The 13,842-nt window shown below is 54.5% G+C and overlaps 1 protein-coding gene across 1 annotated transcript in view; it reads right to left on the bottom strand.

The window, feature by feature from the left end:
- Positions 1–741: 741 nt before the first annotated feature.
- Positions 742–13,842, bottom strand: part of WDR93 (WD repeat domain 93) — a 29,321-nt gene continuing 16,220 nt past the window's right edge. The window contains exons 10-17 of the mRNA XM_039858502.1: positions 12,628–12,698; positions 11,952–12,038; positions 11,074–11,193; positions 9,816–10,029; positions 8,375–8,438; positions 6,843–6,999; positions 6,314–6,515; positions 742–1,242 (exon numbers count right to left, since the gene is read on the bottom strand). Of these exons, the coding sequence (XP_039714436.1) occupies positions 1,146–1,242; positions 6,314–6,515; positions 6,843–6,999; positions 8,375–8,438; positions 9,816–10,029; positions 11,074–11,193; positions 11,952–12,038; positions 12,628–12,698 (1,012 nt within the window). The 3' untranslated portion in view covers positions 742–1,145. The remainder of the gene's footprint in view (positions 1,243–6,313; positions 6,516–6,842; positions 7,000–8,374; positions 8,439–9,815; positions 10,030–11,073; positions 11,194–11,951; positions 12,039–12,627; positions 12,699–13,842) is intronic.

Here is a 13,842-nt window from a genome sequence, read left to right as displayed (position 1 = left end):
TGTCAGCACAGGGCACAGCTCGCACTGTGGTCACCGCCATCAGCCATGCAGCCCTCCTTTCCCTCAGAGATGCTTGCACAGCCTGAGTCATCAGTACTCACATGACAGGGAAAAAGCCATTTATAGAGCAGTGACCTTGGGCCAATCTCTGTGCTTAGGACTTTAAATTCATCTATTTTCAAGTCATTTTAGCCTTAGAGCTGCCGGGAGGCGGGTGTGTGCTGTTTTCCAGAGCAGGATGATGAAGGACAGAAAAGGTCGAATTGTTCATGAAGCCAGTATGTGGCTATCGGAGTAGGGACGGCTGTGAGTGGTGGTTGACAGATCCGGTCTTTGGAACTGCCCTGGCAGGCATGCGTGCGTGCAGCTCTCGTGTGACATAAAGCTTAGGGCACATGGGCAGGAAACATGCTTCTGCTTGTTGACCACACACGTTGCTCCTGCTGAGACAGCTGTGTTGTGCAGATGCTCATTCTGGATGGGCCAGTGTTGAGGAGGGGTAGCTAGGCCGGTCGTTCTGTACCCAAGACATGTACTCAGGGTCGTGTCAGGGTCACACTATGAACCCGGGATGGAGGAAAGAGAGTGTCTTCGTCTAGGGGACATTTAGCTAGTCGGGACCAGCGCTGTGAGGAAGGTGTCATGCCAACAAGGAGCATGTGCATGACCCAGGGGAGGAGGTGGATGAGGACACACAAGAAGTTGCCATCAAAAACCTAGCATGCAGCGGGCCTCCACAGGCCGTTTATCACAGGGGAGGCTAAGACACGTGAACCACCTGCAGTACTCAAAGGCACCACACGGTGTCCTAGGAAAACAGTGCCTGGGCCCTCCCGGGGTCTGGACTGGGAGGAGAGGGCAGTGAAGTTGTACACACCACAGCAGCTTTGCAGTGTAGAAACAATGTCTATTTATTTGAGTGAGGCATCTGTCTGCCTGAGGGCTCTGCCAAGCGGCACAGTGGTTGAAACCCCACAAAATAGCACCTCTCCCCTGACTGGCTCTTGGAGCTACCAGACTGCAAGTCCAGGCCCCTTGGACTTACTGAGCTGCAGCCCTTTGTCGCTGTGTCTCTTCACTTCAGGGCCTCTTGGGGAGAAGCCTGTGGCTGAAACCTCTTCGGAGAGCCCAGGGCCGCGGCCCAGTCACTTCCTGAAGTTCTCTCTCTGGAGAAGCAAGGAGTACCTGCGTAGCCGCGTCCAGTGCTCCTGCTCCTTTACCTTGTTCTCCAGCTTCTGAAACCTGCGGGGCACACGGTTAGAGCTGAGAGGAACCTGCTTTGTGCCCTGTTCCCTACTTCCGCTCTCCAGTCCCTAGGGGTGATCTCGACACCCCATGCTAATATTAGGGGCTCCAAATGACATGTCATCTCTGTGTCTTCAGGACTCAGGCTGGGGCACAGAAGGCACCTGACACACCTTTGCCGAATGACTCAGAGGTAGCACTCTAAGTGAGGAGGACAGTGAGGGACGGCACAGTGAGGTTAAGAAAGCGAGTCTGTCTGCATGGACCGACATTAAAAACACCGGAATGCCAGCAGCTCCATCACTGAGCATTTCTTGAGCATCTGCTAAGTGACAGGCACTGGTGCCAGTGCTGGGACAACCCCAGTGACCAACCCTGCCCCTCCCTCTCCACAGTGTCATAAAGGTGACGAGTGAGAGAACATCTGTGACACGGGGCATGTAAGTGCAACAGAGAGAAAATGCTGGAAGGAGGCAGGGGTGGGCCCTGCTGGGGGTGCGCCCAGAAGACAGAGCGTTTGCCGTTGGGTCTTTTAAAAAACAAGAGGATGTTTTCTCCGTTTAAATAACAAATGCATATTCAATACAGAAAAATCAGAAGTCTAGGATCCACCCCTCACGCTGCATGCAGAGTTGGCCGCTGTGAGCAGGGTGCCTCTTTCTCTGAATCGGGCGGTAGGGCATGTGGGTGACCCTGGTGGTGCAGGCGAGAGGGCGGCCCTTTGGGACCGCAGTGCCCTGGGAAGCGGAGGCGGGGTTGTCCAGCAGGGAGAGGTGGCAGGAGAGCCTGCCTTGTGGAGGGAGCAGGTGGAAGCTGGGCAGGGCGGCCCGGGTGGGACCAGCGTGGCCGCAGTGCAGTTCCCGAGGTGGTGCTCTGGGCCGAGGAGGGAGTGGGGAGGATGCCGGGCTCATCCGAGGCTGGGCACTGACTGGCAGGGCCCCCCTGGGAAAGTCCCCTGTGGAGCCTGAGAGCCCCTCCCTCCACCACCAGCAGCAGAGGTTTCTCCCTCCCGTGACGGTGTAACACAGCGTGTGACTGCCGTCTGATGTTTGCAAGGGACAGATGAGGTGTGTGCGTACAACGTCCGGAAAGACGGGCCGTGCATTCGCAAAGGGGGAGGGGACATGGCGCACCTACAGTCCCCGCGGAAAGCCTTTGACTTCAGGTAGACTGACTAACTGCACGGCTGAGGCCTATGCACCTCTAGATAATTTTCCAGGGAATTACCTCTCTGTTTCTCAAGAAGGGCAAAGGAAAGTTGGGATGGACCCACCATTCCCACCCTAGGGATAGTAATAAAGGGTCTCTGGACACCACCTCTTGCCCCCCTTCTTCAGCCTCACAGGAAATGTCGCCTGGTGTCCACACAGGGCCTGCCCAACCCCTCCCCAAGGGGGCCACGTACACTGTGGGCCCTAGGCCTGTTAGGTCACCCCAGGAGCCCGCCTGTGGCGGAAAGCTGGGTGGGTAGAACCTGCACCTTTCCTGGCCTTGGGTTCCACAGAGAATAAAGGGAGAGAGAGACAATTTCTGTCTCCTTCCTGCCGTCCCGAAATGTCTGTCTTGTCAAAAGTTTGTCGCAGCCGGAGATGGCACACACTGAGGCCGTGGAGCCAGATCGAAATGGTGCCCCAGAGGCCCAGGCTGCATGGGAGCAGACGCCAGGCTTGGGGCCGGCAGCAGGGGATGTGCCACATTTAGCACTAACTGGCCTCCTTTCAAAGCCCCGAAGCCCGGGCGCCAACCCACGCCGTCCTTACGAAAGTCTCGGCAGATTTTGCAAAAACAGTTTGGACAGAGTATTGCAAGTGTGAAACTTTGAGATTGCCACATGAGCCCATTGCCCTGAAGTTTCACTTAGCTTTAGAGCCAATGGAAACTTACAGACACACACTATAAAATATAGGAAAAAGTAGGATTAAAATCTTCGGGACATACACAGATATGAGTGGTAAACAACAAGAGTAAAATGTTAATGACAGAATTTAGGTTTTGGGTGTGGGGGTGTTCACTGAAATTTTTCAAAGCTGCCATGTGTTTGAAATGTTTCGTAATAAAATGGAGTAGGTATGCTAGTTTGAAAGCCTTGGATATCGACCTCAGAGCAAGTAGAGCAGGAAAGCCTTCCCTAAATGATAGTGTTTCCCAGCTTATTGCTGGGACCCAATTCAGGAAATGGGTTGTCACCAGGGGTGTGATCGTAACACTGCGATGAGGTCCAAGCCAACATTCCTTCCAGCGGGGCCTACCACAACCACACAGTACGTCCCCTCCCAGCTCCTGCTGGGTCCCTAAATTCCCACTGCTTGGTCAGCCCCAAGCCCTGCCCTTGTCCCCCAGGGCCCCACCTGGTCTGCTCTGGTGACTCCAGCCCTCTGCTCTGCCAAAGGTTCCCGGGAAGGCAGCCTTCTCCACCCACCCAGTGCTCTGGGGCCTTACCGGGGAGGTGGGGGAAGGGTGACCTGAGAGCTAAGCTATGTTGACAGGAAGGAGAGACAGTTAGAAGGGAGGAGGTGGAAGAGGCTGGAGGAAGTCAGGGCAGAAAGGACTGGCTTTTCCTTCTTAGAGCAGGTAAAAAGTGAATGTGAAATGTGATCTTAACTTAGTAAAAACACCGAGGGAAAACGCCTGGACGGACACTAATATATTAGTGGTGTTGCTGCTGTTTCTGGTGACGGGATTATGGATTATTTAAGTTTCCTTTTTTGCATTGTCCTGTTCTCTAAGTTTCTACAAGTACACATATAACGTATGTCGGAAATAATGAACACAAGCGTTTACAATGGGGAGCAACTCTGTTAGAGTATTAGTCCTCCACTTGAAGCCAGGTTCACTGGCTAAGTAGGGTTCAGCAGGGGTCTGAGTGCTAACCTTTACCGGCACCCCACCCCGTGGCGGAGGGTAGGAGTGTCGATTAGGGACTCAGGCTTCCTGAACTTGTCGGGCCCTCTGCTGCTTGGCAGGAGGTGAGCCCAGAGCTGGGCTGGTCGCCTGTGGCCTGTTCCCCCTGGGTAGCGTGGCCAGTTGGCTTCGGGTAAAGTGGGGTGGCTTGCCCTTTGCTAGGCCAGTAAAAGGAGGGATTTTGACAGAAAGGACAGAAATGGAAACAGGCTCATTAAACAAGGAGTTCTCGGGGCTTATACCAAGCAAGAGCTTTTTTTGTGGTAAAGTTACAAGTAGGGACAATACCCCAAAAACAATAATGCATACTTTATCACCCAAATATAACTACTATTACTATTCATGTACACATTTCCAGTTTTCTCTCTTTTACTCAATATCAGAGTTATACTGTAAATATTATTTTGTGAATTCTCCCATATTTTTATTTTGGAAAATTTCAAATCTGTAGAAAAGTTGCAAGTAGTGCGATGAAGGCTTCACCTAACGTTCACCCATTGCTAACATTTTCTCTCCCCCTTTTTCTCTCTGTCTCTCTCCATAAATATTTTTGTGGTTTTCACCCACTGTTAGCATTTTCTCTTTCTGGCTCTCTCTGTAAATGTTTCCCTGGATGCACTTGAAAGTAACTTGTAGACATTGTAATACTTTGCCCTTAACTTTTTCAGCTGCACCTCCTAAGAACACGTCATCAAGCGTCAAAATCAACCTCCATGTGAGGAATAGCAAAGCGTTCTGGGTAGATCTTTCATCAGGGGAGGTGTCAGCTGTCCCCTTCTTCATTGTCCTCCTTCCCCAAGACCCACTGGCCATGTTCCTCTTCCACATAGCATGCTTCCCTCCGTCCTGAGACACTGAAAGCCACCCAAGCAACCCGGCACGGCCTGGCCGGAACTAAATGCAGCAGGTCAGCCGCAGTCACGAAGGGAGGGGCAGTGGTGCGCCTTTGTGGTGGTGTTTAGAATTCTCCCCAGGCATGAAGTTGGACTAACGGAGAGAGCACCCATCATAGGGGGAGGACCCATTCTCGTACCTCCCATTTACTGAGCCACCACCCTATGCCTAGCACTTCGTAGATATTATCTCACTGAATACCTATAACACCCGGGACCAGGCATCATTGCAGTGTCCAGAACACGGCCTGGTACGTCGTAGGTGCTCGATAAATATTTTTTGAATGAATGAGGGAACTGGGGCTCTGAGAGGTCATGTAACTCACCCAAGTTCTCGCAGTAAGTGGCGGTCAGAAAACCTGAGCATCTGCTTCATTCCTCTTGAGGAAAGAGTCAGTAGAGAAAGGAAGTGGTTGTGCAGGGGCATTAGGGAGATTCGTGATGTCAGAATCTCAGAGCTCATGTTACGGAAGGACAGCAAGTGCCTGGAAGGGAAGGGACCTGTAGTGGCCGGCCCGGGGCCACTAATGACTCCTTCCACCTAAAATACATGGTCAGATCACGGCAGAAAGCGTCAACGAGTATTTGCAAGCCCCCGGAAATCTGTTGTGGATGGATTAGAAGAGACACCTGCTTTCCACAATGGGCCGAGCCACTGAGCCACTCCGTCAGGCTTTCGTAAGCAGAAAGGAATGCAAGTGGGTCCTGGCAGGACTGGAGGGGCAGGGAAGAGGACAGAGGCCAGGCCTAACCGCTGATCTAGACGGTGGGTAAAGGGAAGGGCTCTTGAACCGGGGGCTCTGTGGGCCGCACTGTGTCTGGTGCCACTGTTCACTCTGCTGTTGGGCACACGAGCAGCCAGAGATCACGTGTGAACAGACGGGCCTGACTGTCCCAGTGACGCTTCCTTTACGCAGAAACAGGCCGTGGGCTGAATTTCGCCCACAGGCCATGGTCTGCCAAGCCCTGCCTTAGTGACTGTGTCTAATAACCCAAATATGCTTTTAAAAAAATTGAGAAAGTGGAAAGAAAAGACAGTCTGGACAGGACAAAAACCCCGGCTGGAAGCGTTCTTTTCTGTCAGCCTGAACTCTAGGTCACTCCTCCTCTAGCAATCTGAATGCGAGTCGGAGTGTGGCTCCGGGCTGTGAGCTGGCGGAACCCTTCACTGCCGCGAGCACTTACATCCTGGGAGGCTCTGACCATCAAACCCGCGCCGCGATTTCTCATCGCAGCCAACCCAGGGGCCCGGCGGGCCGGACCCAGCTCTCTACCTCTTCTGTAGCAGGTTCTCGCATCTTTTCTCCAAGGGCAGCACGTGGCGGAAGGCCATGTCTTCCGTCAGGTCAACTCGAGAAACGTTGCAGTTCCTTAAGATGTTCTCCAGAAGTGGGTAGGCGTTGAAATGGAAATAGAAGACAGAATTGTGGCTGTCCTCGGTGTCGTCCGTGGGCTCCGTCTCATCTGGACGGTCTCCTGAGACGAAACGAGAGTGCTGTGCGCTGTGTGAGGATTACTTTCCCCGTGGCCTCTGTAGCCTGAGCTGGGGGTCGGTGGGGACTGCTCTCTGCTGGTAAACGTTTGGTCACTGGGGCTGGGCTGTGAGGGGCTCACCCCATCACAGAGAAGGCCTGCCTGGCGTTTCATCTCAGTGCCTGGGGAGGACTTGGCCTGTGGCGGCGGGGGGACAAAGAGTGGGGAGCAGATTGGGCAAGGTCACCCTAGGCTTGGTGACAGGACTGAGAAGGCAATGGTCAGCGGCCGCCGGTCCGAGCAGCAGCCCTCATGGTCCCCCTTCCATACCTCGGAGCAGGAAACATGGGTGGTGTGAAGACACGACAAACGCTGGCTTCCAGGGGAGCGCCAGGCGGCGGGGGCTGGGCGGGGCAAAGGCACAGACGATCTGACGCTTGGCCACGTCCAGGAGGTGCACAGAGCCGCCCCTGGAGAAGGTCAGCACCTGGGAAGCAGGATGACAATGAATGGGGACTTCTCTACTGTGCCAGTCACCCCAGCATGGACAAAGAGTCAGCTGGACATAAAAAAAATGAAAACAACATACATGCTCTGGACCCTGTTCAGGGGAGTGGAAGGAGTGTGTGATCACCCATTTGGTGCCACCGGCCGCAGCAGGCCCTTGTCCAGGTGCTGTGTCTGGCCCCCTCCCCCTCCGCCCCAGCATCTCTGCCGCAGAGCTGGGCCAACACAGCTGGCCAGGACTCAGCTCCGCATCTGGGTGGATGCCCCTTCCTCCCTGCTCCTCGGGGGGTCCCCGCGCAGTCCATCGGCCCCTCCTCGCCTGAGGTCTAGACGGGGCTTGTCTCCTGCCCAGGCTCTTCCTCCTTGGAGAGGAACCTACAAAACTCGCTCTGATCTTCGAAGACCCTCCTGGACCCTGCATCCTCCTCCAGCTGCCACGCCATTTCCTTTCCCACACTCAGTGTGTGTCCGAAAGAGTCTGTCTTCAGTCTCTGCTCCTCCACCTCCCCGTTCCCATCTGTCGTCTGTCCCCCGCCATGGACGCTGGTCTCCGTGAGGTGCTTGGTTTGTGTTCGGCTCAGGACACTGTGCTTCACCGCCTTCAGCCTCCTTTCTGAGCTCCCAGGGGCGCTCTCCCGGTTTCCCCGAAGCGTCCCTCCCCGTCACCGTGTCGGCTCGTTTCCTTTGTCCTGTCACTGATAGTAGTACCCACAGGGAACCTCTTCCACTCACCACTTCTCTCTGACTGGGGGGACCCGCCGGTCCCCAGCTTTAAACACCTCTAACCGCTGCTGAGCACCGGGCTCCCCGAGAGCCTCCTCGGGAGGTCCGGCGGGCCCCTCGCCCTGGGCAGCACCACACGGGCAACCACTCATTCCCGCCGCAGGATCCGCCTCTGCCTCCCGTCCCGTGGCCTCGGCACAGGCAGCCCGGCCTGGTGGAGTCCGTCTCACGCCTCTCCCTCGCCGGCCTCCCGCTGCCCCAACTCCCCGTGGTGCTGCAGGCCGCATGGCATCACCAGCCTCCTCCCGCTCCACACCCCACAGGCTCTGCCCCTGCAGCTGCATGACCTCCCTGTGGTCCTGGACACGCACTGTCCTCCTGCCTCCGTGGTGCTGCCTTCTTAGCTCCCGTGGCTCAGCTGTCCTGCCACCTCCAGAAGAGGTGCCCCTCCACCCACCAGCCTCTGCAGGTCGAGTTAGGTGACCTCGCTCTCTGGTCATGGGGGACTTCCTCTGTCCCTTCTGGGAGCCCCAGAGCTGATCTAGTGCCGAGCACGTGATCGGCCTTCCGCAGATATTTGTGAGAAACACGAACACATTCACGAAGAGGAATGAGCGGCATCAGGAACCTACCATGCCAGGCAAGGTTCGGACAGGGACCACTGCACAGATGGCTTCTTCAGGGTGCTTCACAGGCCTGTGGGAAACAAGACCCAAGGCATTCATCCTCGAAGAGTTCGAAAGTTTCGCTCCCCTTTCCTCGGCCTTTTCTTGGAGAAACTCTTGTACGTAAGCATCAGGAGGTTCGCTGTAGGCCGTTTGTAGGAGCGGAAGCTGGGAGCAGCGCAAACCAGCACTGGTGGGACAACGCCTGAGAATCTGATGCACACGGTGGGACGCCGGGCGGCGAGGAAACTCAGCGTCGCGCCAAGAAAGTTACAGAATAAATAGCATGAGAAACAAGTGGGCAAAACCAAAGACTGCGACGCCATTTCCACGTTTCCTCAGCATGCACAGCCGAGCAGTGCTCTGCTTGGAGACACGGGCACGTGGATGAGGTTACTTCGTAAAGGAGAGCAGAGACATGAATTTAGGAAAACGATGTGGTGGATTGAAAAAAAAAAAAAAGCTGGCCGTAATGTTTGCAGCGACTCCCATCAAAAGGTGGAGTCTTTCCACTGTCTTTCCACTGCCTGAATGCAGGTGTGACCACGCGCCGTGCTCTGTCCAAAGTCACGCAAGCAAAGGCTTGGAAAGCATTCGGGCGCGCTGGCTGCCCTCACTTGTTGCTGGGGACCTTAGGCTACCAGGTGACAACGCCTGTGGGAGAGGCCAGAAGGAGGAGAACCAAGTGCCCTGGCCAGTAGCCTGCAATCTGCCAGATATGTGAGTGAGGCCATCTAGACCACCCGGCCCTTCGCTCGGGCTGCCGGCTGCTCCAGGCACGTGTGAGCATAAGCAAGACCCAGCAGAAGAACTGGCCGACTGAGCCCGGCCCACATGCTGACCTACAGAATCGGGCTAAACAATGACTGTTCTCTTAAGCCATTGAGGTGTGGGGTAGTTTGTTGTAGACAGTGAGAGATCATGAGCGAGGTGGTTACCTTTGAGGAGAAGCGGGAAGGATACGATCAGGGAGAAGGACACAGCCTCAACCGAATTAGAGACGACCTACTTAAGCTGAGTCAGTAATGGTTCCATGGGAGTCTGTCTCCCTCTCCCCTCCCCTCCCCCATATCGTATAGATCATTGGCATGCATAAAACACTTCACAGTTGAAAAAAGAGAGAGTTCTTGGGGAAACTGATAAAAGGCGAACCAGGTTATTTTGGCAAAAATGACCCTCTTGGCCGTGCGGGGGATGTGAAGGCCGTCATTTGTGCCGGCATACGACTTTGTTAGAAGCACGCTGTATACCCACATCTAAAAGACACTGGGGGTCCTGCAAAGCTCGTCGGGAGAGTGGTCGCTGTGAGGAAGGTGGACTCTGGCTGGCGAGGTGCTCAGCGCTTCGCCGTTAACCAGCGTCATCTGTCTGGCAGATCACCTACCCATCCTGCCCGGGGGCCACTGACCTCTCAACAAGCACGCTGATGGTGGGCTCTTGGGTCCCTTTGGCTACCACCAGATGGAGAGAAGCGTCTGTGCACAGCACCACACACATTACTTGGGATTTCGGTAGACTCTCAGGATATACGTTCTGTCCTTCGAGGACTAAGAAGTATTTTAGGAAGATAATGCTTTGGCAGAAACGTCCCTCAGGGAGAGCGACGACCCCAAGAGGGAATCCTGGAATGGACAAGCATACAAGCAGATCAGAGAGGAGACAGAAGGATGCAGGCCTGGGCGCAAGGGCTGTGACCTGGGCAAAATCCCGCAGTGAGCGCCCCCTTCAGGGGGACCCCTGCTAAGCATGGAGAGGAGCTGGGGACGGGGCGAGTATCCAGGAAGAATTTCTCAGTATCCGGAAAAATGAAAAGCTATTGGGAAAGAAATTGTGAAGTCACAGTGATTCGTTTGCCCTTGAAATATCTTTCACTGTTACAGTGCTGCTGTGGGTGCGATCGGTAAAATCCAGGAGGGCCTTCAGCCACGTTTATCCTAGCGGCATGTGGGGAGAATGTCTCCCTGTTGGACATAACCACTGAATTCTTCAGATGGAAAGAGCCCCGGCGAGGGAAGCACATCACCGACTTGACAGAAGCCCCCCTCGGGACAGCCAGCTCTGCTGTCGAATCACACGCTCCCCAGTAAACAGGGCACCGTGTCTGGTCCCCCTCACCAACTCGCCTGTCACCAGGGAAGAAGGCCACCTTTACTCTCGAGTGAACCACACATCCAATTGTAAAATGACAAACCACTGTTTGATTTGTTGCTTTTTAAAAAGTTTGGTGAAAGAGGGACACTCCTTTAGAGGCCGGCTGACGTGGGATAAACCGATACCTTTGCTTTTCTACACCTGCCAAGCTGGACCCAGGATCTCAGGAAGGTTCCTGTCGTTGGGTGGGGTGGAAGGGCAAGAAGGAAGACTTGCTTGTTTTGAGGGCACGGGGACCAGGAGGACAAGGGCCGAGGCCGCTGTGATCTCGCTTGCCATGCTGGAGGGTGATGGTGAAGGTGCTGGTCGGACTTCGGAGACCTGGCACAGGGCCGGGCACAGAGCGAGCACTCGCTAACTAACCAGGGTTATATTCAGTAAATGTTGGTTGAATGAACGAATGAGCTGAAAGCAGAGGATCTAACAGAAGGCCCAGAACCTGCAGGAATTCAGAGCTTCCCAGAGTCTCAGTACCTGCAGATCCACCCAGATGCCGGGCAGCGGTGGGGGCTCACCTTCGGCCATGTCCCACACCGTGAGCACGCCGTCCTCACAGGCCAGCACCAGGTAGGAGGAAGAGTAGCTGAGCTGAGAGACGGCGATGGGCGCAGCACAGGGCCACACGCCCTCAGGGTCTAGTGAGGAACATACCGGTCACCAGGTGGCCCCCAGACCCCACACCTAGCCATCGGCTCCACTTGGCCAACCGGAGACCCAGACTAGTCTGCCCGTCTGGGACGCGGGTGGGAGCACCTGTTGGGACTCACCATCCCTCCGCTGTCTGTGCAGTGCCATCTCTTTCCTCAAGAGAGTGTGACAAGTCACACTACCGTGACACCACAGCTGGCATTCAGTGAGCGCTGACTAGGCGCTAACACTGAGGTTAGAAGCCAGGGTGCCTGGGAAAGGGACGGAAGAAAAGCAATTCTTCCTTCGTGAATTTCTAAATGGTACTTTTGAAGTATAATTGTAAAGTATAATGTAAGCGTACCAGTTCAAGGACTTGGGTCAAAGCGAACTTGCTCACGCAAGCTGCTTCCATGAATTTGTAAAAAGCAAGCCATGACCACCCATGTTTCCTAAGTGCCTTTCAATTGCAAAGAGCTTTCACATACAAAACACTGGATTTTGCTGTTCACGGCAGATGCGTGCAGTAGAAAGTGACGGCGTAGTTAATTAGCTCTGTGTGTCAGATGAGACATCGGGGGGACTGGGGCATCAGGCGACTGGGGGTGGGGTGGGATCACACCACTGAGCCACCCACTTCCGCCTGCACAGATCTGGTCCCCTGAAGTGACACCGTGGTGTCAGTCACAGGCTCCCAGCTAGGCTGAAGAAGGGCATGCTCTGGGGGCCCCGAGCTTGGGCAGCTCCCACGTCAGAGGTGCAGTACCGACTTTATCCTTCAGGGTCCGGTTAAGTGAGTAGAGGAAGAAGTTGTGACATCCAGTCCAGTGGACGCCAAGGACACAGGCTACCCCTGGGAAAGAAGAGAGGAAAGGGGCGTCACGCGAGGAGTCTGGGTGGCTGTTGGTTGGTGTGGAAGGTATTTGCCCAAGAAGAAGTCGGTTTGAAATCAGAAGTGGTTCTAATAGGCGGCACCCAACAGAAGGGTGCGCTTCCTGGGGAGGAGGGGCTGGGCACCCCCAAGAAGGGCTGTTTCTAGGGCCAGCTTGCCTGCCTGGTCAGGGACAACGGTCACCTGACTTTGGCTGCTTTCACACCTTCTAGATCATTCATGTCCATTTAGCTCTCAGTGTTTTAAATAACATCTTCTACCAAGTGAATTCCTATCCAGAAGCAGCCTGGTGGGATGCGTGCTCATTCCCTCCTCTGTGGCGGTCACCCCCTGAAGACAGTGCCAGCCTCCATTATCAGGGAATCTGGGCTTGGGGGCCACAGATCCAACCAGGAACTGTTCAAGGACAGCCAGCACCTACTTTCCACCTTGTCCCCTCCCGTCACGCAGGGTTTGCTGTGTGGAGCTTCTGCCGGAGGGCTTGCTGAGGCATTCCCCCAAGGTGACTGGCCATGTGCCCAGGACAACCACCTGCTTCATGTTCATTTACCTGCAGGGCTCTTGACCTCTGTTGGCATCACAGTTATGCAGCTCGGAAGGAGGAAATGGAACGTGGCCATACTGGGAAGGAAAGAGACACCTGTCAGAACCACGGCAGACTCCTAGGCCTCAGTTTAGGACCAGAAGTGGGTAGTTAGGATGGACCCTCCCAGGGTTACAGAGCCAGAGGCAGATCGCATGCTGTGTGCTGGGCCTGGCACATTGTTGAAGGCAGGGCAGGCAGGGCGGGCAGAGCCGTGGGAGCCTCTCAGGCCCGGAACAGCACCCAGCTTTGGGCAGAGTCGTCCCTGACCTCAGGGAAGACCCCTCCGTGACCAGACTTGGTGATGTACACAGATGCTCTCTTATCCTGGAGGCAGCCCAGCCCGTGGTGTGCTCATAGATTGGCTCTTTTTAAAGCCCCAATTTCCTGATTTTATAGGGTTTGTAGCTTTTTTTGTGGTGTAAATACCCTCAAGATGGACAATTATCAGCGTTGTAACAACTGGCCTGCAAAATTTCTAAATGCCTCGTTAGCCTGCCCACTGGTGAACCTTGCTGGGGTCTAGTTCGGGTCTCAGGTAGCTGCCATTGGGGCTTAGCCCTAGGACTTCCTGTCCTGAAGTGAGGAAACTCAAGGTCCACTTGACAGCAAGGTGAGAGGTTTCACTTCCATGTGAAGCAGGATCCACAGGGGCTGTGAGGAGAGCCAGCTCCTGAAACCTGCTCTGGCAGACGCTTCCGAGGCTTGGGCTCAGTTTTTACAGTCAGGCCATGGGGTGAGTGAGGCCTGCCTGCTGACCGGGGGTTAGAAAGTGACAAATCTTAATAGTTATGTGTTAACATATTACACATTTAGGAAGACTGGATGGAAATGGAGAAAATGTTAATACTGGCGTCTTATGGTTCCATCTCCAGGATCTTCTGTGGTGTCTCGGTAATCAGGAAAAAATTTTTTTTCCAGAGATGATACATACATAAAATTGCAAAGTAAGCTGTGCTTTTCCTCCCCATAGCTATTCTATTCTCTCTGGAAACTTACGTTCTCAGCCTTTATTCTAACTCTAGTTGAACAGTCTTCATACAACTTGTTGAAAGATCTGCTTAAGTTCTCAGAAAAATCCCCCAAACCAGGAGCTTTTAGACCCGGATTAATTTGAGTCCTCGGGTTGATTCCTGTGCGCGCCCAGAGAGGAGAAGCTCTGAGGGGTTCCGGGGAGCGGGG

Source organism: Pteropus medius, unplaced genomic scaffold, assembly GCF_902729225.1.
Source record: "Pteropus medius unplaced genomic scaffold, Ma_sr-lr_union100, whole genome shotgun sequence".
Classification (NCBI taxonomy): domain Eukaryota; kingdom Metazoa; phylum Chordata; class Mammalia; order Chiroptera; family Pteropodidae; genus Pteropus; species Pteropus medius.
This window is presented reverse-complemented; position numbering and strand designations above follow the sequence as displayed.